Source organism: Phocoena sinus, chromosome 21 (genome assembly GCF_008692025.1).
Source record: "Phocoena sinus isolate mPhoSin1 chromosome 21, mPhoSin1.pri, whole genome shotgun sequence".
Lineage (NCBI taxonomy): Eukaryota > Metazoa > Chordata > Mammalia > Artiodactyla > Phocoenidae > Phocoena > Phocoena sinus.
In genome coordinates, this window is record NC_045783.1 from 23985982 (window position 1) to 24011520 (window position 25539).

General features: G+C 40.9%; 1 protein-coding gene across 1 annotated transcript in view; it reads right to left on the reverse strand.

The window, feature by feature from the left end:
* Positions 1 to 9940: 9940 nt before the first annotated feature.
* The window catches only part of GTF2E2 (general transcription factor IIE subunit 2), a 68652-nt gene continuing 53053 nt past the window's right edge, over positions 9941 to 25539 (reverse strand). Inside the window, exons 7-8 of the mRNA XM_032618433.1 lie at positions 11699 to 11814; positions 9941 to 10451 (exon numbers count right to left, since the gene is read on the reverse strand). Coding sequence (XP_032474324.1) covers positions 10335 to 10451; positions 11699 to 11814 — 233 coding nt within the window. The 3' untranslated portion in view covers positions 9941 to 10334. The remainder of the gene's footprint in view (positions 10452 to 11698; positions 11815 to 25539) is intronic.

Genomic DNA, 25539 nt, shown 5'->3' on the forward strand with positions numbered 1-25539 from the left:
TAATTTGTAAGAAACCGTGTTATTTGTGAACGCATGGTCTGCCATTTCTGTACAGTTTGGAGATATTTTCGAATGAAACATAAAAGATGTCAACGATAAAATCAAGAGTGAGTATTTTTATACCAAACATTTTAAGTATGACAGGATGGATGCTCTTACACTGGGTTCGATCACAGATTTTGTGCTTGACTTTTGAATGCTTGTAATTTAAAATATTTTTTTCCTCTAAAAGAAGCTGCATGTTTAAGGCATGTTTTTAAATATTATCAAAATTTCCAGAATCATGGTGAATGTATAGAAATCTGTTTCCCTGGCCTGAGTCCAGGGTCCACGAGTAACGCAGCGTTAGATGTTAGAACCGCTAGTGCAGTACTCGGGGTTTACTTCCAGGTCTAGTAGGACACCCTGCAAGACAATCAAAGGCCTCCAGGAGCTTCTATCTTAACGGCGGCAGGTTCCCGGCTGGGCAAAGCAGCCTTTCCTTGGTGCACATTCCTCACTTAGAAGAGCCCGGCAGCTCCCGAGGTAACTATACAAACTGTGGGCCGAGTGTTGGGTTTTGCCGTTTTCTTATGTTTTTCTTCTACCAGCACGCTCCTGTGTGCACCCAGCTGACGCGCGACTCCCCCGGTGAACGTGCTGAGTCTAAGGGGAAGCCTTGGCTTGGGAGGCCAGCCCGGGCCCAGGAGGCAGCTGCCTTTGCCCGGCCCACCTGGCTGCAGTGGGCAGCTCCCACCTCCCAAGTGATTTTGCAAAACATGGGTTGAACTGAGCTGGTGTTCCTGGGCCTTGGCAGCAGCAGGCCAGACACACCACTTAAAACATGATCTTGAATCCCATGTGCTCACCGTGACACTATCTGCCCCATCGGCCCAGGGTGAGGTGCGCAACCAGTGGCGTCTGGAATGGTACTTGTCAGCTTGCTTCAAGACTCCGTCAAAGCCAGTCAGTCTAGCATGGTAAGCCGACACTTCCAGAGTCTGTGGCAGCTCACTCTCCCCCTTGTTGGAGAAGAGCCCGGGTGTAAAAATATATTGACCTAAGAATTTTTAACTGCTGATGTAGCTAAACATGACCACAAGCTTTCTTACCGATCTGCTCACGCTGTGCTGAAGATTTCGATGTTTTAATGACTATAGTATATATACATGGTTGGTGTCAGGTTTTCTAGTTTCATCATTTTCCATCAGAAGTAAAGAGATCAAGACACTTTTAGAAGCTCATCACCAAAAAAACGAAAGGAGCCAGGGGTGAGGGGCGCTCACCCTCACAATTAATGACAGGAAGGAACGTCCCTGCCACACCCAAGCCCTGCTTAGGCCTTCATCGCTGCCTGGTTCGTGGTGACAGTTCTGTACTCTTGTTTCTAAGGAAAACAGCAACTTCCACCCAGTCTATTATGCTTTTATAAACTGTTTAAAGGTACTTTTCTATTGTCATTTTTAAGAATAAAGTGCTAATTCCAGCTGTCACACCACTGCTTGCCATATTCCTTTTTGTAAGACCAACCCAGTGCATCCACACTGCAGACCAGGGAGCAGCGTTTTTGCTCCCATTTTCAGGTCTGGACAGAGCTAAGCACTGGCCCTTGAGCCCAGGACAGAGGGGCTAAGGGAAGAAAGGGGCAGGGATGGGAGAGCCTGGACAGCCAAGGCTCTACTGGGGGCGCCTGCTAACTGACGGACGCAGCCGCCGTGACCGGAGCCTCCCGACCCACAGGAGGGGCGCCGGGGAGATTCACACACATTTCTTGATGTCTTTTACTGCACTCAGCAGACCCCACATCCTCCTCAGGCTACAAAGCTTTAGCTCAGGCCTATCTGAAATCTGTATTTGTGGTTTTCTACTGACCTAGAGTAAGAAATATATTCTATTGAGAAGCCAGGCCTTGATAGCCAAGACCATAAAGTGCTTTATATAAATACATTCTCACCAACTCCTCTTCCCCCAAGAGGGGGAGGGGGCCAGAGCACTCAATTCCAACTAATGGCAACCACCACGGGCAACTATTCGTCTCGCTGGGCACTGACATGATCGGTTCTGTGGTTTGGATCTCACGTTCCTTTTACAGAGAAGACTAGCCACCAAAAGTGGGTGAAGGCAGAAAAGGACCACACAGCTCAGCGCCCTGCCCAGGCTCTGCAGGCCACATCTGCCATGGCTCTGGGATCAGGGCTCTGGGACAGGCTTGATGATGCGCTTTGCCTTCCGCCCATCTGGGACCTCCCAACTCCAAGGCACCAGAGACGAGCCAGACAGCCTAGGAATTGAGGGTGCCTCCCCCGGAAGGGCTGAACACAGTCACTGCCATAGGTTTTTGCACAAAGGGCCTTGGGGGGGATGAGTGAGTGCCTGGGTCACCACTGCTGTGCAGGTGACAAGTCTGGACAGTACCTGCGTGTCTAGCGTGAGCTCCAGACACAACCCCACGTGAGCACTTGAACACCAGCTTCATTTTGTGTCACCCCACGGAGCACAAACACCGGAACTGGGAGTTCGCGATAAGAAAAGGGCAGGTCTGTCTGTTCCCTCTTACTTCTTGCGCATAATGTCCCAGTCTGTAGACTCCAGCAAGATGATAACTAAGCCATCCGTTGTTACCAAGTAAACCCTCCATTGGGAGGGGAGATGTGCTGCTTAGAACATAGGACTAATGTCATAAAACTGGCATTAAGTACTAAAACTAAGTACTATGCCTTCTACCTCTATAACAAAATTACAAATTAAAGGAATCTGGAAAAGAACCTTAAAACTTGCAAAATGAAAGTTACAGTATAATCATAAAGGCTTCAAATTCCCAGTACCTGAATATACGTCCAAACCTACTTTCATAGGAGAGGAAGCATGACTGGACACCCCAAGAACTCTTGGTGTCTGTGTCACGGTGACATACAGGAATCAACTAGTTATTTTTGAGTGCTTCGGGCAAGGCATGCTTAGCTCAAGGAATGCAAGCAGACTTCCTACTGTATCCCGCATCTACCACTGGGACGTCCAACTGTTAGGTGAAAAGTGTATTCTTACCCAGTGTGAAGAGGATTTTCAGCACGCAGCTGCTCTCTCACTCTTCCAATGTCATCCCTGTTCTATCACACCTCCTCATGACATCAAACAACTGGACAACATTCTGAGAAGGCAGAAGAGTGTGTTACTAGTGATGTGTCATCTGAAATGTTGGTCCTCAAAACGCCTACACTGAAACTCATGACTGTGATGCTGAAAAACCATACTGAGTCAGCTAACTGATAAGGCCCTCTAAACAGGAAAACATTTAACTGCCACAGTGAAGCTCTGTCTACTGCTGCAGAACGTCCTGGCTGGTACCCAACTCCCCTAGACTGGCCTGGCTCTAACCACCCCAAGCCCCCAGATGCCAATATGCCGTGAGAAACCTTCCTGACCTTCCTCAGGTGCTGCTTTACCAGGGCTTCCACAGTACAAACCACACTTCCCTGCTTTATGAGGGGAAAGGGCCCTGTGACCATGAACCGTAACAACGTGCCCATAAATCAAGACCCAGGGAAGCCTTCCACTCCCCACTGCTCACACCCGTCTCTCATTTGAAGTGAAACTCTCACCATGCTAACTAACAGTAAATTAGAAATTTACTTAGGCTAGATTAAATTAAACCCAAACTTCTCCTCTGGGCAAAAGGACACACCTACATGGAACAGGAAATGATGCTCAGGTTAAAATATTTACCTGGACAAAAGAGCACTTTTCCCCTAAAACTAGAACGCAGAAAAGTTCAAAATCTCATATGACAGTCAAGTGCAAGGTAAACCTGACTTTGGTGTTTCTGAAGCTGATCCTGCCAAGGTCAGGCTATGATTTACAGCAGTGTCTCCTATTAGTATCCTTCTGTGTTTTCACTTATTTTTTAAAAAAATTAAGGTAAGTCTGCTCTGAACGTCCTTTAACCCCTGCAAAGTTCTGGGTGGCTGAAAGTCACTGGGTTCTCACAGGGTCTTGAGACCACATGGTTTGAGTCACAGGAACGTGCTGGCCCATCTCCAAACCAGGAGAGCTGGACAAGTGCTACAGGCCTACCTGTCCAAAGGGCCCGTGGCAGCAGCCTTGCCACTTCGCCTGAGAGCACCAGCACACCTCTAATGGGAATCCCATTATGAAGGAAAATGCGCTTTTGCTTTTTGAACTGTGGCCAGGAGGAAGGTCGACAGCACAATGCCAGGGCCTATTCTAGCTCTGCGTTTCCCAAGTGCTCATTCAACATGACGGTCACACAACAGGGACAGGGGTTCCAAAGTCCGGTTCATCTGAGAAGTGGTTTCCAAGAGGTCCTTGGGCCTCCCCCACCCTCTGCTCCCCACAGAACATCTAGTCTCTCAGAACAAGCCCAAAATCACACCCGAGGAGAGGATGGACTGTCCTACGTGAAGCTCCAAGGGTGGTAACACGTGGTACAGGTCGTCACGCTGTCTTCACACACAGCACCCCAGCTTCACTACACAGCAACAGTGCCAGACCCAGCTCGTTAAGAACAGTCAATAAAACCTTAAAAAACAAAATTATCTTCCCCATAAATAAATCATTTTTGCAAGTAAAAACAGTAGCTAGGAGGAAGAGCAGACACCAAGTCTCATTTTCTATGCCTCAGAAAACCATTATTAGCTGATATGAACTGGGGAACTTATAAATCCAAATGCCCCATTCCCACATCCAAAACGTTTTTTCTGCTAGTGACTTCAGTCAGCTCACAAAAGAACCAAGGGCTGTATGTCTGCAGTGCCCTTGCTACAAACAATGGAACGGGAAGTAGCTGCACTGCCTTCTCGCTGAGACTCTGCTCCACACGTATCAAGCGCTGCTCCAACCCCCGAGTCCCACCATTATCTCGCCACACTTAGAGGATGTAACAGCAACAGTCAAATGTCATTTTTTACACTTTTGGGCTCAAATATATTTTAGCTACCCCCTGAAAGCCTCGGCTTACGGTGATGAATTATAGATCAAATGCACTACAGACTGTCTTAAACTTTTAACACACCCAGACACGCCCATTCCAACTTCCTTCTGTTAAACAGGCCACAGACCCAGCAGAAACGGGCAGAGGTAAGAACGTGACTTTGACTTTAACTTGAATTTCTGGTGGATATGTTTCTAGGTGCCCAGAAGAACTGGTAAAGAACTTCTTTCTTTTTATTACAACCCTCAAACACAACTGGGTTCGTATCACAATTTCCCACAAAGACTATATCCCTCCCCACATGTCAAAACAGCCAGAAAACAATTAACAAAATGGAAACAGTAAAGTCCTCACCTAACAATAATTACTTTAAACATAAGTGGATTAAATCCTCCAATCAAAATACCCAGAACTGCTGAATGGATTAATAAACAAGATCCAATGATATGCTGCCTATCAGAGACTCACTTTAGCTTTAAAGACACAGACTGAGAGCAAACGGAATAAGGTATTTCAGGCAAATGGTATTCAAAAGAAAAGCAGGCATAGCTATACTTATGTAAGACAAAATAGACTTTAAGAATGGTAAAAAGAGACAAAGAAGGTCATTGAAGGTCATTATACAATGATAAACGGATCAATCAATCAAGAATATGTAACAATTGTTGGAAATTCCCTGGCAGTCCTGTGGTTAGGACGTGGCACTTTCACTGCCAGGACCCAGATTCAATCCCTGGTCAGGGACCTAAGATCCTTCAAGCCATGTGGCGCAGCCAAGAAACAACAACAAAAAAGAATACATGACAATTGTAAATACTTATGCACCCAATCAGAGCACCCAAACATATAAGCAAAAACTAATAAAACTAAAAGGAGAAATAACCTGCAATAAAATAATAGTTGGGGACTTTAATATCCCACTCTCTACAATAGACAGATCATCCAGACAGAGGGTCAGTAAGGAAACAGGATTTGAACAACACTAGAGACTAAATGTACCTAATAGACATATACAGTTGACTCTTGAACTGCATGGGTCCACTTACATGTGGATTTTTTTTTCAATAAATACACACTACAGTACTATACAATTCATGGTTGGTTGAAACCACAGATACAAGGGCCAACTGTAAAGTTACATGCAGAATTTTGACTGTGTGGGGCTTCCACACCCCTATCCCCCATGTTTTTCAAAGGTCAACTGTACAGAACATTCTACCCAACAACAGAATAGGCATTCTTCTCAAGCACACATGGAATATATTCTATGATAGACCATATGTCAGGCCACAAAACAAGCCTTAGCAAATTCAAAAAGACTGAAATACCAAGTATCCTCTCCAACCAGATGGGATGAAACTAGAAATAATAAAAGGAGGAAAACTGGAAAATTCTTGAACATATGAAAATAATGCTCACCTGAACAACCAATGGATCAAAAATGAAATTAAAGGAGAAATTTAAAAGTATCTTGAGACAAATGAAAATGGAAACACAATACACCAAAACTTACGGGATACAGCAAAAGCAGTTCGAAGAAGGAAGTTCACAGCAATAAACACCTACATTAAGAAACAAGAAAAATCTCAAACAACTTAACTCTACACCTTTAGGAAACAGAAAAAGTACAAACTGAGCCCAAAGTTAGCAGAAGGAAGGAAATAAAAAAGACTAGAACAGAAATAAATAAAACAGAAAAGCAGTAGAAAAGATTAACCAAACTAAGAGTTGGTTTTTTGAAGAGATAAACAAGACTGATAAACCTCTAGCTACACTAAGGAAAAGAGAGGATCCAAATCAACAAAACTATAAACGGAAAAGGAGACATTACAAGTGATACACAAAGAATCATAAACAGCTACTATGAACAACTATATACAACAAACCAGACAACCTAGAAGAAATGGAAAAATTATCAGAAACATATAACCTACCAAGACCAAATCAGAAGAAACAGAAAATCTGAAAATACCAATTGCTAGAAACAGTAATCAAAAATCTTCCAACAGGGACTTCCCTGGTGGTCCAGTGGCTAAGACTCTGTGCTCCCAATGCAGGGGGCCCAGGTCTGATCCCTGGTCAGAGAACCAGATCCCACATGCTGCAATTAAAGATCCTGCACACCACAACTAAGACCCGGCGTAGGCAAATAAATAAATTTTTTAAAAAAATCTCCCAACAAAGAAAAGCCCAGGCCCAGATGGCTTCACAGGGGAACTTCATCAAACATTTAAATAAGAGTTCATGCCAATCCTTATCAAACTCTTCCAAAAAACTGAAGAGGAGGGAACATTCCTAAACTCATTTTATAAGGCTAGCATTACCCTAATATCAAAGCCAAAAAAGTACACTACCAGAAAAGAAAACTAAAGGTCCATATCCCTGATGAATATAGATGCAAAACTTCTCAATAAAATACTAGCAAACTGAATTCAGCAGTACATTAAAAAGATCATTCACCATCATCAAGTAAGATTTATCCTTGAGATGCAAGAATGGTTCAACATACATAAATCAATTTGGTATGTCACATTAATAGAATGAAAGAAAAAAATCATATGATCATCTCAAAAGGTGCAGAAAAAGCTTTCCAAAAAATTCAACATCCATTCATGATAAAAACACTCTTAACAAATTAGGTACAGAAGGAACATATCTTAACATAATAAAGGACACATAAGTCCACAGCTAAATGGTGATGGGAAAACTGGACATTCACATGTACAAGTATGAAACTAGACCCCTAACTTACACCACTCACAAAAATTAAATCAGAGTGGATTAAAGACTTAAATGTAAGACCAAAATGCATAAAACTCCTAGAAGAAAACACAGGAAAAAAGCTCCTTGGCACGAGTCTTGGCAATAAACTTTTGGATACAACTAAAGCACAAGCAACAAAATCGCAAATAGACAAGTAGGACTATATCAAACTAAAAAGCTTCTGAACATCAAAAGAAATAATAAAATGAAAAGACAATCTATGGAATTGGAGAAAATATTTGCAAACCATTTATCTTATGATAAGAGGGTTACTATCCAAAATATACAAAGAACTCATACAACTCAATAACAAGAAAAAAAAAAAAAAAATCCAATTAAAAGATGGACAAAGGACCCGAATAGACCTTCATCCAAGTAAGATATACAAATGACCAACAGGTACCTGAAAAAATGCTCAACATCATTAATATAATCATTAGTGATGCAAATCAAAAGCACAATAAGCTACCACCTCACACCTGTCAGAATGGCTAGTATCAAAAAGACGAGATAACAAGTGCTGGTGAAGATGTAGAGAAAATGGAATCCTTGCGCACTGTTGATGGGGTTGTAAACTGGTACAGCCACTGTGGGCGGAAGTTCCTCCAAAAGTTAACAGAAACTACCATATGATATTGCAATTTTACTTCTGGGAATATATCCGAAGGAAACAAAAACACTAAGTCAAAAAAGAGATATCTGAACCCCCATGTTCACAGCAGCATTATTTACAATAACCAAGACGTGTTCCCCATTGTTCCCTAGTGGATGAATGGATACACGCAGATACACACACACACACAAATAGAACCTTATTCAGCCATAAAAAGGAGGAAATCCTGTCACTTGCAACAACATGGATGGACCTTAATGGCATTATGCTAAGTAAGTCATACAGACTAAGCAAATACCAAATGATCTCATTTATATGTAGATTCTTAAAAGAAAAACCTCACAGAAAAAGATCAGATTTGTGGTTACCAGAGGTGTGGGCCAGGGTGAGGGGAAATTGGACAAAGGTGGTCAAAAGGTACAAACTTCCAGTTTTAAGATAAATAAGTACTAGGGATGTAATGTACAGCAAGAGGACTACAGATAGCACTGCTGTATGATACATGTGAAAATTATTAAAAGTAAATTCTAAGGAGTTCTCATCGCTTGTTTTTGGTATGTATATGAAATGAGTGACATTAAATTTACTGTGGCAATCATTTTATGATGTATGTAAGTCAAATCTTATGCTGTGCATCTTAAAACTTACACAGTGCTGTATATCAACTGTATCTCAATAAAAATGATGGGGGTGGGTATGTATAGACCAGAAAAAGTAGGTATACTTGGAGATAAGCCAGCTCCAGATTTTTTTTTTTAAAAAAAGAGAACTAGTTTATGCCATAAAATATTAAAGCTCTTCCTTACTAGCAAAAATCCTCTACAAAGCAAGACAGATTGAGTTTCCCATTTTCTAAATCATCCTGAGGAGTCTCAGTTTTACATCTTTTCATGCCATATTTTGGGGCTTGGATCTAAGAAAGAGGTAAGATGACACTGAAATAGGATGACACTGAAAATGGATGAGAAGTAAACAAAAAGGATAAAAAACAGCAAAAAGGCTCCTTGTCATCTGCACAAAGTACTTACTGCTTTGGGCTATCATCATACCTTTTTTGAGAACACCAAACCTTGCTTTTATAATCTACCACGATGTGATATGAGAACCATAACAATCACCCCGAAGGGCCACCACAGACCATAAAACAAGCACAGATAAGGAAAATGGGTAGTTTACCATAGAATGATGGAATGGCCACAGATTTCCCCAAAAGTCACCACAACTCTTAACCCACATGTGTGACAGCAGCTCTCCTGAGCTCAGCCAGTGATTGGGAGACAGAGGGAGTCTCTGAAAGAAGAACCTCAGGGCCAAGCCCCATCAGGGCTGGGACACAGTCATGTCTTCATCCTTGCTGGAGATGGCATGAGAACATGACTTGCGAAATCCAAGAGGCTAAATACTGATTTATCCTTTTAAAAGCAAGCATTAAAAAATCACATGTAGTGTACCTTTACTGCTTCACCTGCTACCAAGAGGCACACCTTGGGTTCCAACTGTGAAATCCACACGCTCAGCAATGCAGCCCAGACCTCGGTCTCCCAACAGCATTCCAGACACCACCTGTGGGAGTCAAAGACAAGCTGCCACCCGTCACTGCCAAGAATGGAAAGAAGCAAACTGAACTCACTGACATCTCAGAGCTCCTTCTACAACGATTTTATTATAAATATGCTCTTTTGGAATAAACAAATACTGCATTCAAGACTATCGGCAAACCTGTTCTAAGGTAATGAAAAGGAAAATGGAACCAGGAACCACTTAGAAGTAGAGATAAATAGCAAAGTCACCTGCATGCCATGCTGAGCGCCTTTCCCCCAAGAAGGAGGTTAACAGGGGACATAACATTTCTCATTAGCCCATTAATGAAAATAAGCTTCAAGTTTGGTAATTTGCACTAGTTCTGTAAACTGAACTGCTCCTGTCCTCGGTCCTAAGAAGTAGAATGGGAAGACGGTCAGTCTTCAGATCCCAGCGTCAACAAGGAAGATCTTGACTTTGTAACTCTTTGCTCTCAGACAAAACTGTCCACTACTTGCCAGGAGTGATGTCAGAGTAGTCCTTCAGCACCCCGGCCAAGTGCTCATTGTGAGTTTTAAACCGTCGCTTTTTCTGTGAAGCTGGCTTTTTCCTTCTCTGAATAGGAGCCTACAGGAAAAGGTAAAGACGGTTAGAAACAATGGCTGCTCGGAGCGGTAATATGGGGAGGATTTACAAAAGATGCCCCAGAAACCAACAGCAAAGAGATGCAGGGTTTGTGACCTTTTTTCTGTTCTGCAGCCCAGCCTCACACACACCAATCCACACAATCCTTGTTCTAAAACACAAACCAGGGCTTTCTGTTACAGTGAAGTGCATACCTCCACCTGGAATAAATGGGCTGGCACGAAAACTAACCAGAACTATTGTAGGCATGAAGTGGGTAAAAAGAGAGACAGTAAATCTCTTTTGTTTTTCATCTCTATTATCAGGTTTAAAATTGTATCCACCATTAATTACCAATAAAACAAAGACCTGAAGCAAATACAGCAAAATATAGAGATATGGGCAAACTGGGAAGTGGATGAACACAGAAAGATTTGTTAAATATTATCCTCTTTTCTTCACTGTATACCTGAAATACTAATATCACATAATATTAACAAACTAAGCAATGACGGGAAACCATGAAGTGCTGCAATCACACTAATTCTTGGAGATCACTGGCAATAAATTTTCCCTTTTAAAGGAGTCCTAAAACTTCACTGAATAAAACACAGTCACAAACAAGTCAAGCTACAAAGGCACGATGGTGGACAGGGAAGGGGGGTGGTAGTGAAATACTTCTCATCCTGGCTTTGACCCTGGGCTGCAGAGAGCTGGTTAGCTGGTAAAGGAATTCACAGGTCTTCATTCAATTACAAATCCCTCCAATGAGCAGGATTTGGGGGCTATAAAGACAGTAATATCTGGTTCCTAAGGGATCTGAAAGTCAAAGATAATTCAGTGTGATCAGGGCTAAGGCAAAGCCAGGCACCGAGACCACCGGGCTCCGGGAGCAAGAGGGGTGGGGGGTGGGGTGAAGACCATAAAGGCCAGAACGATGAAGCAAGCCCCTGGCAGAAACTGGGAGCACAACACATGGGCACTGCACGCCCTATGGCTGGAGCTTAAGCGCAGGCAGCCTGTCAGGGAGGCTCTCATACCTGGCGAGCAGCCCCTGAGGGCAAAGAGATCCGCTGGCCCTCAGTACACCAGACGTGATCTGAATGCATCTGACCAAGGTCACAGGATTAGGACACAGAAAAAACTGGAAGGGAGAACTAACTACCTACCTGCTCTTCCGAGAGCTGCACAGGACGCAGGCTAACAGTTCAAAGAGCAGAGGATTACATTTTCTTCTAGAGAGTACGTACCATTTTCTTTGGTCCAGATTCCTGCATGGAAGAAATACCCTGCCGCTTCAGATACTCTTCAATTTTCTCCTCATCCATTGAATCCACAGTGACACTCCTCCACAGTTTCTGAAACTCTGTGCCAACAAGACAGTAGTTACTGTACAACAGATGTTTACAAGCTATAGCATCTCAGTGTGATCGAAATCAGGCTTCGATATTATCTCCTCTGATCTCAATGAGCACATCTGAGATTTCATTATAAAAACAAAGGAAGACAGGAACATTCAGATGCTGGACACAGCAGTAGAAGGGCCTGGGAACACGAACTGCATCCCTACAGACCAGATCAGCACTGCTCTATTTTTAGAGCCTATAAATGAAGGCCATGTGATTGAGCCTCCCAGCTTTCCTGGGAAGAAAGGCAGTTGACCCTCTCCTTTAATCCCAGAAATCAGTTCTCCATTGAAATAGTTCAAATTCCTGATCATCTCTCATGAGCTCAGTATAGCCCACTTCCTCTCCTACAGGAAAAGAGAAACAGGGAGATGAGGAACCAAAGTTTTATACGGAGGAGTTACAACAGCCTATTTGCAAAAAAGGCCTTTTGAAATCAAACAAATGGGGGATGGGTGACTAAGAGGTGATAAAAGTGAGGGGAGGAATACTGAGACAGTAACACTGTCTCACATGCCCTGGAAGACAAAGGAGAAAGGCCCTCCATCCAGCCTACTCCTTGTTCTTAGAGACCCCGGCCCCTTTGCCACACCACCATTTCTGCAACCAAAAGAGATCACAATTGGGACATGTCCAGAATGAAACTCAAATGCATCTTAAATTCTGTCCCTAAAGAGAGGCTCAAATAACCAGGTTTCACTTCATTATTAACATCTACTTTCCAACACACAAAAAATGTCTTATGATGGCAAATCATAAGACATTTGTATACTCTGGATGGTGAAAGAGGCAAGTTCACTGGGTGCCCTGAGGCTGGGGGCTGGGCCCCTGCTCCCCAGAGCCCTCTCTTGCAAGCGCATGCGCACGCCCACTCACACTGCAACACCACCTACCCCCATCCCCACCCTCCTCCGTGGCATGGCATCCCGGAGGCCTAATCCAGGTGGCGCCGGCACCGCCCCCTGCCTTACTTTCAGATAAAAAGTGACAATGGAGAGGGGTCCATTCACAAGCTGTAAACAAAGTAGGCATGAGATACTGTGCTGGACCAGACTGTTCTCCTCTTTCCTATTTCAATACGTATTACATGAAGCAAATGATGCTCTAACGGCTGGGGCTCCAGTGATACTTAGGAAATCTGTTTTCTGCCACACACAGAAAGGTTTTTGCTGACGGTGACCAAATGCAAAAATGACAATCTACTACAAAGAATTCAACCTGGGCACAAAGTTATTTCAATCCAAAACATCTCTAAATAAAAAAATTTTTAGGGCTTCCCTGGTGGCACAGTGGTTGAGCGTCCGCCTGCCGATGCAGGGGATGCGGGTTCGTGCCCCAGTCCAGGAGGATCCCACATGCCGCGGAGCGGCTGGGCCCGTGGAGCCATGGCTGCTGAGCCTGCGTGTCCGGAGCCTGTACTCCGCAATGGGAGAGGCCACAGCAGTGCGAGGCCCGTGTACCGCAAAAATAAAATTAAAAAGAAAAAAAATTTTTTTTTAATTTCTTTCAATACATTAAGAGTTCTTTTTCCTATATGCTCCCTGAACTTTCATCTGCATAGATTACAGAAATCAGTTAACAGATGACAATCAATTGTTTGCATGACTTTCTCAGCCCCTTGAAGGGCTATAAGCTCCTCGGAGCGGATATTTTTTTTTGTAAGTTTCCTACTATGGTTGGCACTGAATTTAGCACATCCTCAACAATTTGATCACTGAACGTATGAAATGTTATTCTCTGGGCATCACAGAGTATCTGTTTTCTTTTTACATTTTTTCAACTTTTTTATTTTAAAATAATTTTACATTAACAGAAGAGTTGCAACATTAGTACACAGAACTCCAGTACAGGTTTTGCCCAGCTTTCCCTAATGTTAACACTGTATATGATCTTAGTAAAATTATCTAAACTAATAATACAAGCCTATTAACTAACCTACAGATCTTATTCACATGTCACCAGTTTTAGCACTTGCGTCCCCGTCCTGGTCGTCCTGGTCCGGCACCACACCTGGGATCCCACTGTGTTTAGCTGCCGTGTCTCCTTGTTCCAGGCTCTAAGTGTGCCCAGTGTCTCCTCATCTCTCAGGACCATGACACTTCTGAGGAGTTTCTGTAGTTATTTTATACAACGGCCCTCAATGTGCGGTTGTCTGCTATTTCCTTGTGATTAAATTGAGGCTATACATTTTGGGCAAGAACATCACAGAGAAGACATTGTGCCCTTCTCAGGACCTAACATCAAGGGTCCATGATGTTCACATGGCTTATTACTGGGGCTGTCAGAACGATCACTGGTTAAGGTGGTGTCTGTCAGATTTCTCCACCATGAAGCTATTATTTTTCCCTTTGTAATTAATAAGCACCCTGTGGGGAGATCTACTGAGACTATGCCTAAACACCCTGTTTCTCAGCACACGTTAGCTCACTAATTTCAGCATCCACTGATGGCTCGTGCCTACAACAACCGATACTTGTAGGTTTGCCTAACGGCATGTTACTTCCGTCATTCCTTTCATGCGGATGGATTAGGATTCTATAAGGAAGACTACTGAACAAATGGATCAGATTCTCGAGCCAATCTATTTATTCAATTGTTAACTTAGTATGGATTCATGGATATTTATTTTATTTCATGGATTATAACCCATTACTATCATGATTTATTTTCTTGTTCAAATATCCTGGCTTTGGTCATTGAGTCCCTTCAAATTGTCCCTGGCTCCTTTTGACTTGCTTCCCTTTTTTGTTGTTTGGGGGTTTTTTGAGCATTTTCTTACTTTCTGGTACCAAAACATGTTCCAAGCTCATCTTGCATTTCCCCAAACTTGGAATCAGCTCTTCGCCAAGGAGTCCTGACTCCTTTTACTGGAGAATGGTATTTTGAAACCAAGATCTAGGCATCCTAGTCTCTTTTTCTAGCAATCACTTTTATTTTTTTGAAAACAGCAAATGATTAGGGGACATGAAATTTAAAGACAAATGATTTGTTTTAGGAGATTATCTCCAAGTATCATGAAAGTCAGTCAGGCTCTAAATTATAAGGGTAAATAAAATAGGAATTGTTTTAAAATCTGCTATCTTTTAACAGAAAAGAAAGGCTAGAATTTTAAAACTCAGATTTGACCCTTTCAACTGAAGGGAACCCTGTCCTAATTGAGCTAAGAATGAAAACTGTGTAACAGAAAGTATGCCAGAGAAGGAAAGAAAATAAGCAAATTCATTAATAAGGCTTTGCTTAAATTCCCAAATAACTCATTCATATTTTGGCTACACCCAAAGCTTTCCTATGAAATACAAAACTAGCAGAATAGTACAGACTGTGGCGACAGAGGGCCTGGATGTGGAACCCGGTGACACTATTTACTAACTATGTCACATGGGAGAAGTTACTTAACCTCTCTGCCTCAGTTTCCTGACCTGTAAAATTGGGATAATAATATGTATTTCATAAAGATGTGGGGATAAAATGAGTTAATATCTATAAGGCACTGAGAATAATGCCTGCAGAGGAAAAAGCACTATCTATATCTGTCATAGTTACCATCATCCTCTGAGGTCTATCATCTCTTATTTCTGAGTGTTAATGCCTTTAAGGAAGGCAGATGAATCTGGCTGCTTTCAATAAGCATGACTCATCTGAGATTTATCCATGTTGTTGGGCATGTCAGTACTTCATTCCTTCTTATTGCAAAGCTGTATTCCATTGTAAGGATGTACCACACTTGGGGGCAATGAAGGGACTGTTAAAGGGCATCTGAGTTGTTTCCATGTTTTGGCTGTTATGAATAAAGTTGATATGTACATGGATTTTGAGTGAACTTGGGTAGAAACCTAAAAGTGGTACGGCTGAGTCATACATACAGTATACGTATTACAGCATACTAATAAATATGACGACCTACACCTCACACTATATGCAAAAATTAATTCAAAATGATCAAAGATCTAAATATAAGAGCTAAAACAGAAACTCTTTGAAGAAAAAACATAAGTAAATATTGGTGTTGTTGGAATAGGGAATGGTTTCTTAGATATGACACAGAAACACAAGCAACAAAAAGACAAATACATAAATTGTACCTCATCAAGATTAAAAACGTTTGTATCTCAAAGCACACCAACAAGAAACTGAAAAGACAACTCACAGAATGGACAATATTCACAAAACATAACTCTTTTAACAGACCTGTATCCAGAATAAAGAACTCTTTAAAATTCTATAATAGGACCTTCAAGATGGCAGAGGAGTAAGATGTGGAGATCACCTTCCTCCCCACAAATACACCAAAAATAGATCTACATGTGGCACAACTCCTACAGAACACCTACTGAATGCTGGCAGAAGACCTCAGACTTCCTAAAAAGGTGCACAAGGAGAGGGGCACCGCCTAAACAAGCTTCAGAGACGGGCACAAGCCACAGCTATCAGCGTGGACACCAGAGACGGGCATGAAACGCTAAAGTTACTGTTGCAGCCACCAAGAAGCCTGTGTGCAAGCACAGGTCACTATCCACACCTCCCCTCCCGGGAGCCTGTGCAGCCCGCCACTGCCACGGTCCCGTGATCAGGGACAACTTCCCTGGGAGAACGCGCGCCTCAGGCTGGTGCAACGTCTTGCCGGCCTCTGCCGCCACAGGCTTGCCCCGCATTCGGTACCCCTCCCTCCCCTGGCCTGAGTAAGCCAGAGTCCCCGAATCAGCTGCTCCTTTAACCCCATCCTGTCTGAGCAAAGAACAGATGCCCTCAGGCGACCTACATGCAGAGGCGGGTCCAAATCCAAAGCTGAACCCCGGGAGCTGTGCGAACAAACAGGAGAAAGGGAAATCTCTCCGAGCAGCCTCAGGAGCAGCGGATTAAATCTCCACAATCAACTTGCTGTACCCTGCATCTGTGGAATACCTGAATAGACAACGAGTCATCCCAAAACTGAGGCGGTGGACTTTGGGAGCAACTGTAGACTTGGGGTTTGCTTTCTGCATCTAATTTGTTTCTAGTTTTATGTTTATCTTAGTTTAGTATTTAGAGATTATCATTGGTAGATTTATTTATTTGGGTGCTCTCTTCCTTTTTTTATATATTTTTCTTTTTCTCTTTTTGTGAGTGTGTATGTATATGCTTCTTTGTGTGATTCTGTCTGTATAGGTTTGCTTTTACTATTTGTCCTAGGGTTCTGTCTGTCCGGTTTTTTTTAGTATAGTTTTTAGCACTTGCTATCATTGGTGGATTTATTTGTTTAATTGCTCTTTTTTTAATTACTTTTTTATTTTAATAACTTCTGTTTCTTCCTGTTTTTTCTTTTCTCCCTTTTCTTCTGAGCTGTGTGGCTGACAGGGTCTTGGTGCTCTGGCCAGGTGCCAGGCCTGAGCCTCTGAGGTCAGAAAGCCAAGTTCAGAACACTGGTCCACCAGAGACCTCCTGGCCTCTCATAATATGGGAGAGAGCTCTCCCAGAGATCTCCATCTCAACGCTAAGACCCAGCTCTACTCAACGACCAGCAAGCTCCAGTACTGGACACCCCATGCCAAACAACCAGCAAGACAGGAACACAACCCCACCCATTAGCAGAGAGGCTGCCTAAAATCATACTAAGTTCACAGACACCCCAAAACACACCACCGGACACGGTCCTGCCCACCAGAAAGACAAGATCCAGCCTCATCCACCAGAACACAGGCACCAGTCCCATCCACCAGGAAGCCTACACAACCCACTGAACCAACCTTACCCACTGGGGAGAGACACCAAAAACAATGGGAACTATGAACCTGCAGTCTGCAAAAAGCAGACCCCTAACACAGTAAGTTAAGCAAAATGAGAAAACAGAGAAATACACAGCAGATGAAGGAACAAAGTAAAACCAACCAGACCAAACAAATGAAGAGGAAATAGGCAGTCTACCTAAAAAAGAATTCAGAGTAATGATAGTAAAGATGATCCAAAATCTTGGAAACAGAATGGAGAAAATACAAGAAACGCTTAACAAGGACCCAGAAGTACTAAAGAGCAAACAAACAATGATGAACAATGAAATTAAAAATTCTCTAGAAGGAATCAATAGTAGAATAACTGAGGCAGAAGAACGGATAAGTGACCTGGAAGATAAAATAGTGGAAATAACTACTGCAGAGCACAATAAACAAAAAAGAATGAAAAGAATTGAGGACAGTCACAGGGACCTCTGGGACATAAAATGCACCAACATTCAAATTATAAGGGCCCCAGAAGAAGAAGAGAAAAAGAAAGGGACTGAGAAAATATCTGAAGAGATTATAGTTGAAAACTTCCCTAACATGGGAAAGGAAATAGTCAATCAAGTCCAGGAAGTGCAGAGAGTCCCATACAGGATAAATCCAAGGAGAAACACACCAAGAGACATATTAATCAAACTATGAAAAACTAACTATAAAGAAAAAATATTAAAAGCAGCAATGGAAAACCAACAAATAACATATAAGGGAACCCCCAATAGGTTAACAGCTGATCTTTCAGGAGAAACTCTGCAAGCCGGAAGGGAGTGGCAGAATATACTTAAAGTGATGAAAGGGAAAAACCTACAACCAAGATTACTGTACCCAGCAAGGATCTCATTCAGATTCAATGGAGAAATAAAAAGCTTTACAGACAAGCAAAAACTACGAGAATTCGGCACCACAAAACCAGCTTTACAACAAATGCTAAAGGAACTTCTCTAAGCAGGAAACGCAAAAGAAAAAGACCAACAAAAACAAACCCAAATCAATTAAGAAAATGGTAATAGGAACATACATATCACAGAACACCTTATATGTAAATGGATTAAATGCTCCAACCGAAAGACAAAGACTGTTTGAATGGATACAAAAACAAGACATTTAAATGTCTGTCTGTCTACAAGAAACCTGCTTCAGACCTAGCGACACATACAGACTGAAAGTGTGGGGATGGAAAAAGATATTCTATGCAAATGGAAATCACAAGAAAGCTGGAGTAGCAATACTCGTATCAGATAAAATACTTTAAAATAAAGAATGTTACAAGAGATAAGGACATGACATCATGATCAAGGGATCAATCCAAGAAGAAAAACTAACAATTATAAATATTTATGCAGCCAACATAGGAGCACCACAAAACGTAAGGCAAATGTTCACAGCCATAAAAGGAGAAATCGACAGTAACACAAAAACAGTGGGGAACTTTAACACCCCACTTACACCAATAGGCAGATCATCCAGACAGAAAATAAATAAGGAAACACAAGCTTTAAATGACACAATAGACCAGATAGACTAAATTGATATTTATAGGACATTCCATGCAAAAACAACTGAATACACTTTCTTCTCAAGTTCTCATGGAACATTCTCCAGGACAGATCATATCTTGGGTCACAAATCAAGCCTTAGTAAATGTAAGAAAACTGAAATCTTATCAAGTTATCTTTTCCGACCATAATGCTATGAGACTAGATATCAATTACAGGAAAAAAAACTGTAATAAATACAAACACATGGAGGCTAAACATTATGCTACTAAATAACCAAGAGATCACTGAAGAAATCAAAGAGGAAATCAAAAAATACCTAGAAAAAAATGACAATGAACACATGACAACCCAAAATCTATGGAATGCAGCAAAAGCAGTTCTAAAAGGGAAGTTGATAGCAATACAATCACACCTCAAGAAACAAGAAAAATTTTAAATAAACAACCTAAACTTACACCTAAAGCAATTACAGAAAGAACAAAAAAAACCCAAAGATAGCAGAAGGAAAGAAATCATAAAGATCAGAGCAGAAATAAATGAAAAAGAAATGAAGGAAACGATAGCAAAGATCAATAAAACTAAAATCTAGTTGCTTGAGAAGATAAACAAAATTGATAAACGATTAGCCAGACTCATCAAGAAAAAAAGGGAGAAGACAGAATTAGAAATGAAAAAGGATAAGTACCAACTGACATTGCAGAAATACGAAGGATCATGAGAGATTACCACAAGCAACTATATGCCAGTAAAATGGACAACCTGGAAGAAATGGACAAATTCTTAGAAAAGCACAAAATCCTGAGACAGAACCAGGAAAAAATAGAAAACATAAACAGATCAATCACAAGCACTGAAATTGAAACTGTCATTAAAAATCTTCCAAAAAACAAAAGCCCAGGACCAGATGGCTTCACATGTGAATTCTCTCAAACATTTACAGAAGATCTAACACCCATCCTTCTCAAACTCTTCCAAAATATAGCAGAGGAAGGGACACTCCCAAACTCATTCTATGAGGCCACTATCCCCGATACCAAAATCAGACAAAGATGTCACAAAGAAAGAAAACTACAGGCCAATATCACTGATGAACATAGATGCAAAAATCCTCAACAAAATACTAGCAAACAGAATCTAACAGCACATTAAAAGGATCATACACCATGATCAAGTGGGGTTTATCCCAGGAAGGCAAGGATTCTTGAATATATGCAAATCAATCAGTGCTATAACCACATTAACAAACTGAAGGAAAAAAACCATATGATCATCTCAATAGATGCAGAAAAAGCTTTTGACAAAATTCAACAGCCATTTATGATAAAAACCCTCCAGAAAGTAGGCATAAAGGGAACTTTCCTCAACATAATAAAGGCCATATATGACAAACCCACAGCAAAATGGTTCACGATGGTGAAAAACTGAAAACATTTCCTCTAATATCAGGAAAAAGACAAGGTTGTCCACTCTCACAACTATTATTCAACATAGTATTGGAAGTTTTAGCCACAGCAGTCAGAGAACAAAAAGAAATAAAAGGAATCCAAATCAGAAAAGAAGAAGTAAAACGGTCACTGCAGATGACATGATACTATACATAGAGAATCCTAAACATGCCACCAGAACACTACTAGAGCTAATCAATGAATCTGGTAAAGCAGCAGGTTACAAAATTAATGAACAGAAATCTCTTGCATTCCTATACACTAATGCTGAAAACTCTGAGAAATTAAGGAAACAGTCCCATTTACCACTGCAACAAAAAAAATTAAATACCTAGGAATAAACCTACCTAAGGAGACAAAAAGGACCTGTATGCAGAAAACTATAAGACACTGACGAAAGAAATTAAAGATGATACCAACAGATGGAGAGATATACCATGTTCTTGGATTGGAAGAATCAACACTGTGAAAATGACTATACTACCCAAAGCAATAAACAGATTCAATGCAATCCCTATCAAACTACCAATGGCATTTTTCACAGCACTAGAACAAAAAATTTCACAATTTCTAAGAAAACACAAAAGACCCCGAATGGCCAAAGCAATCTTGAGAAAGAAAAATGGAGCTGCAGGAATCAGGCTCCCGGACTTCAGACTATACTACAAAGTGACAATAATCAAAACAATATGGTACTGGCACAAAAAACAGGAATACAGATCAATGGAACAGGACAGAAAGCCCAGAGATAAACCTACGCACATATGGTCACTTTATTTTTGATAAAGGAGAGAAGAATATACAATGGAGAAAAGACAGCCTCTTCAATAAGTGGTGCTGGGAAAACTGGACAGCTACCTGTAAAAGAATGAAATTAGAACACTCCCTAACACCATACACAAAAATAAACTCAAAATGGATTAAAGACCTAAATGTAAGGCCAAACACTATAAAACTTTTAGAGGAAGACAGAGGCAGAACACTCTATGACATAAATCACAGCTTCAAGATTCTTTTTTGACCCATCTCCTAGAGAAATGGAAATAAAAACAAAAATAAATGGGACCTAATGAAACTTAACAGCTTTTGCACAGCAAAGGAAACCATAAACAAGATGAAAAGACAACCCTCAAAATGGGAGAAAATATTTGCAAATGAAGCAACTGACAAAGGATTAATATCCAAAATTTACAAGCAGCTCATACAGCTCAATACCAAAAATACAAACACCCCAATCCAAAAATGGGCAGAAGACCTAAATAGATGCTTCTCCAAAGAAGATATACAGATTGCCAACAAACACATGAAAGGATGCTCAACATCACTAATCATTAGAGAAATGCAAATCAAAACTACAATGAGGTATCACCTCACACCAGTCAGAATGAACATCAACAAAAAATCTACAGACAATAAATGCTGGAGCGGGTGTGGAGAAAAAGGAACCCTCTTGCACTGTTGGTGGGAATGTAAATTGATACAGCCACTATGGAGAACAGTATGGAGGTTCCTTAAAAAACTGAATATAGAACTACCATATGCCCCAGCAATCCCAATACTGGGCATATACCCTAAGAAAACCATAATTCAAAGAGAGTCATGTACCACAATGTTCATTGCAGCTCTATTTACAATAGCCAGGACATGGAAGCAAACTAAGTGCCCATTGACAGATGAATGGATAAAGAAGATGTGGCACATATATACAGTGGAATATTACTCAGCCATAAAAACAAACAAAACTGAGTTATCTGTACTCAGGTGGATGGACCTAGATTCTGTCATACAGAGTGAAGTAAGCCAGAAAGAGAAAAACGAAGAGCATATGCTAATACATATATATGGAATCTTAAAAAAAAAATGGTTCTGAAGAACCTAGGGACAAGACAGAAATAAAGACACAGAAGTAGAGAATGGACTTGAGGACATGGGGAGGGGAAAGGGTAAGCTGAGACGAAGTGAAAGAGTAGCACTGACATATATACACTACCAAATGTAAAACATAGCTAGTGGGAAGCAGCCACATAGCACAGGGAGATCAGCTTGGTGCTTTGTGACCACCTAGACGGGTGGGATAGGGAGGTTGGGAGGGAGATACGAGAGAGAGGGGACATGGGGATATATGTATACATATAGCTGATTCACTATTTTTTTGAATTTTATTTATTTCTTTATACAGCAGGTTCTTATTAGTTATCCATTTTATACATATTAGTGTATACATGTCAAGCGCAATCTTCCAATTCATCCCACCACCAACCCCCCACCACCACCACCACTTTCCCCCCTTGGTGTCCACACGTTTGTCCTCTACATCTGTGTCTCTATTTCTGCCCTGCAAACCAGTTCATCTGTAACATTTTTCAAGGTTCCACATATATGAGTTAATATACAACATTTGTTGTTCTCTTTCTGACTTACTTCACTCTGTATGACAGCCTCTAAATCCATCCACATCTCTAAAAATGACCTAATTTCATTCCTTTTTATGGCTGAGTAATATTCCATTGTAGATATGTACCACATCTTCTTTATCCATTCGTCTGTCAATGGGCATTTAGGTTGCTTCCATGACCTGGCTATTGCAAATAGTGCTGCAGTGAACCATTGGGGTGCATGTGTCTTTTTGAATTATGGTTTTCTCTGGGTATATGCCCAGTAGTGGGATTGCTGGGTCATATGGTAGTTCTATTTTTAGTTTTTTAAGGAACCTCCATACTGTTCTCCATAGTGGCTGTATCAATTTACATTCCTACCGAGAGTGCAGGATTCCCTTTTTGCCACACCCTCTCCAGCATTTATTGTTTGTACATTTTCTGATGATGTCCATTCTACCTGATGTGAGGTGATACCTCATTGCACTTTTGATTTGCATTTCTCTAATGATTAGTGATGTTGAGCAGCTTTTCATGTGCTTCTTGGCCATCTGTATGTCTTCTTTGGAGAAATGTCTATTTAGGTCTTCTGCCCATTTTTCAATTGGGTTGCTTTTTTAATATTAAGCTGCATGAGCTGTTTATACTTTGGAGATTAATCCTTTGTCCACTGATTCGTTTGCAAATATTTTCTCCCATTCCGAGGGTTATCTTTTCATCTTGTTTGTAGTTTCCTTTGCTTTGCAAAAGCTTTTAAGTTTCATTAGGTCCCATTTATTTTGTTTTTATTTCATTACCCTAGGAGGTGGATCAAAAGAGATCTTGCTGTGATTTATGTCAAAGAGTGTTCTTCCTATGTTTTCCTCTAAGTTTTATAGTGTCCAGTCTTACATTTAGGTCTCTAATCCATTTTGACTTTATTTTTGTGTACAGTGTTAGGGAGTGTTCTAATTTCATTCTTTTACAGATAGCTGTCCAGTTTTCCCAGCACCACTTATTGAAGAGACTGTTTTTTCTTCTATATCCTTGCCTCCTTTGTCATAGACTAGTTGACCACCGGTGCTTATCTCTGGGCTTTCTATCCTGTTCCATAGATCTATGTTTCTGGTTTTGTGCCAGTACCATATTGTCTTGATTACGGTAGCTTTGTAGTATAGTCTGAAGTCAGGGAGTCTGATTCCTCCAGGTCTGTTTTTTTCCCTCAAGACTGCTTTGGCTATTCGGGTTCTTTTGTGTCTCCATACAAATTTTAAGATTTTTTGTTCTAGGTCTGTAAAAAAAAAAAAAAAAATGCCACTGGTAATTTGATAGGGGTTGCATTGAAACCTGTAGATTGCTTTGGGTAGTATAGTCATTTTCACAATGTTGATTCTTCCAATCCAAGAACATGGTATATCTCTCTGGTGGTATCATCTTTAATTTCTTTCATCAGTGTCTTATTGTTTTCTGCATACAAGTCTTTCATCTTCTTAGGTAGGTTTATTCCTAGGTACTTTATTATTTTTGTTCCAGTGGTAAATGGGAGTGTTTCCTTAATTTCTCTTTCAGAGTTTTCATCATTAGTGTTTAGGAATGCAAGAGATTGCTGTGCATTAATTTTGTAACCTGCTGCTTTACCAGATTCATTGATTAGCTCTAGTAGTGTTCTGGTGGCATGTTTAGGATTCTCTATGTATAGTATCATGTCATCTGCAAACAATGACAGTTTTACTTCTTCTTTTCCAAGTTGGATTCCTTTTATTTCTTTTTCTTCTCTGATTGCTGTGGCTAGGACTTCCACAACTATGTTGAATAAGTGGTGAGAGTGGACATCCTTGTCTTGTTCCTGGTCTTAGAGGAAATGCTTTCAGTTTTTCACAACTGAGAATGATGTTTGCTGTGGGTTTGTCGTATGTGGCCTTTATTATGTTGAGGTAGGTTACCTCTATGCCCACTTTCTGGAGAGTTTTTATCATAAATGGGTGTTGAATTTTGTCAGAAGGTTTTTCTGCATCTATTGAGATGATCATATGGCTTTTATTCTTCAATTTGTTAATATGGTGTATCACATTGATTGATTTGCGTATATTGAAGAATCCTTGCATCCCTGGGATAAATCCTACTTGATCATAGTGTATGATCCTTTTAATGTGTTGTTGGATTCTGTTGGCTAGTATTCTGCTGAGGATTTTTGCTTCTAAGTTCATCAGTGATATTGGTCTGTAATTTTCTTTTTTTGTAGTATCTTTGTCTGCTTTTGGTATCAGGGTGATGGTGGCCTCATAGAATGAGTTTGGGAGTGTTCCTTCCTCTGCAATTTTTTGGAAGAGTTTGAGAAGGATGGGTGTTAGCTCTTCTCTAAATGTCTGAAAGAATTCACCTGTGAAGCCATCTGGTCCTGGACTTGTTTGTTGGAAGATTTTTAATCACAGTGTCAATTTCATTACTTGTGATTGGTCTGTTGATATTTTGTTTCTTCCTGGTTCAGTCTTGGAAGGTTATACCTTTCTAAGAATTTGTCAATTTCTTCCAGGTTGTCCATTTTATTGGCATAGAGTTGCTTGTAGTAGTCTCTTAGGATGCTTTGTATTTCTGTATGTCTGTTGTAACTTCTTTTTCATTTCTAATTCTATTGAA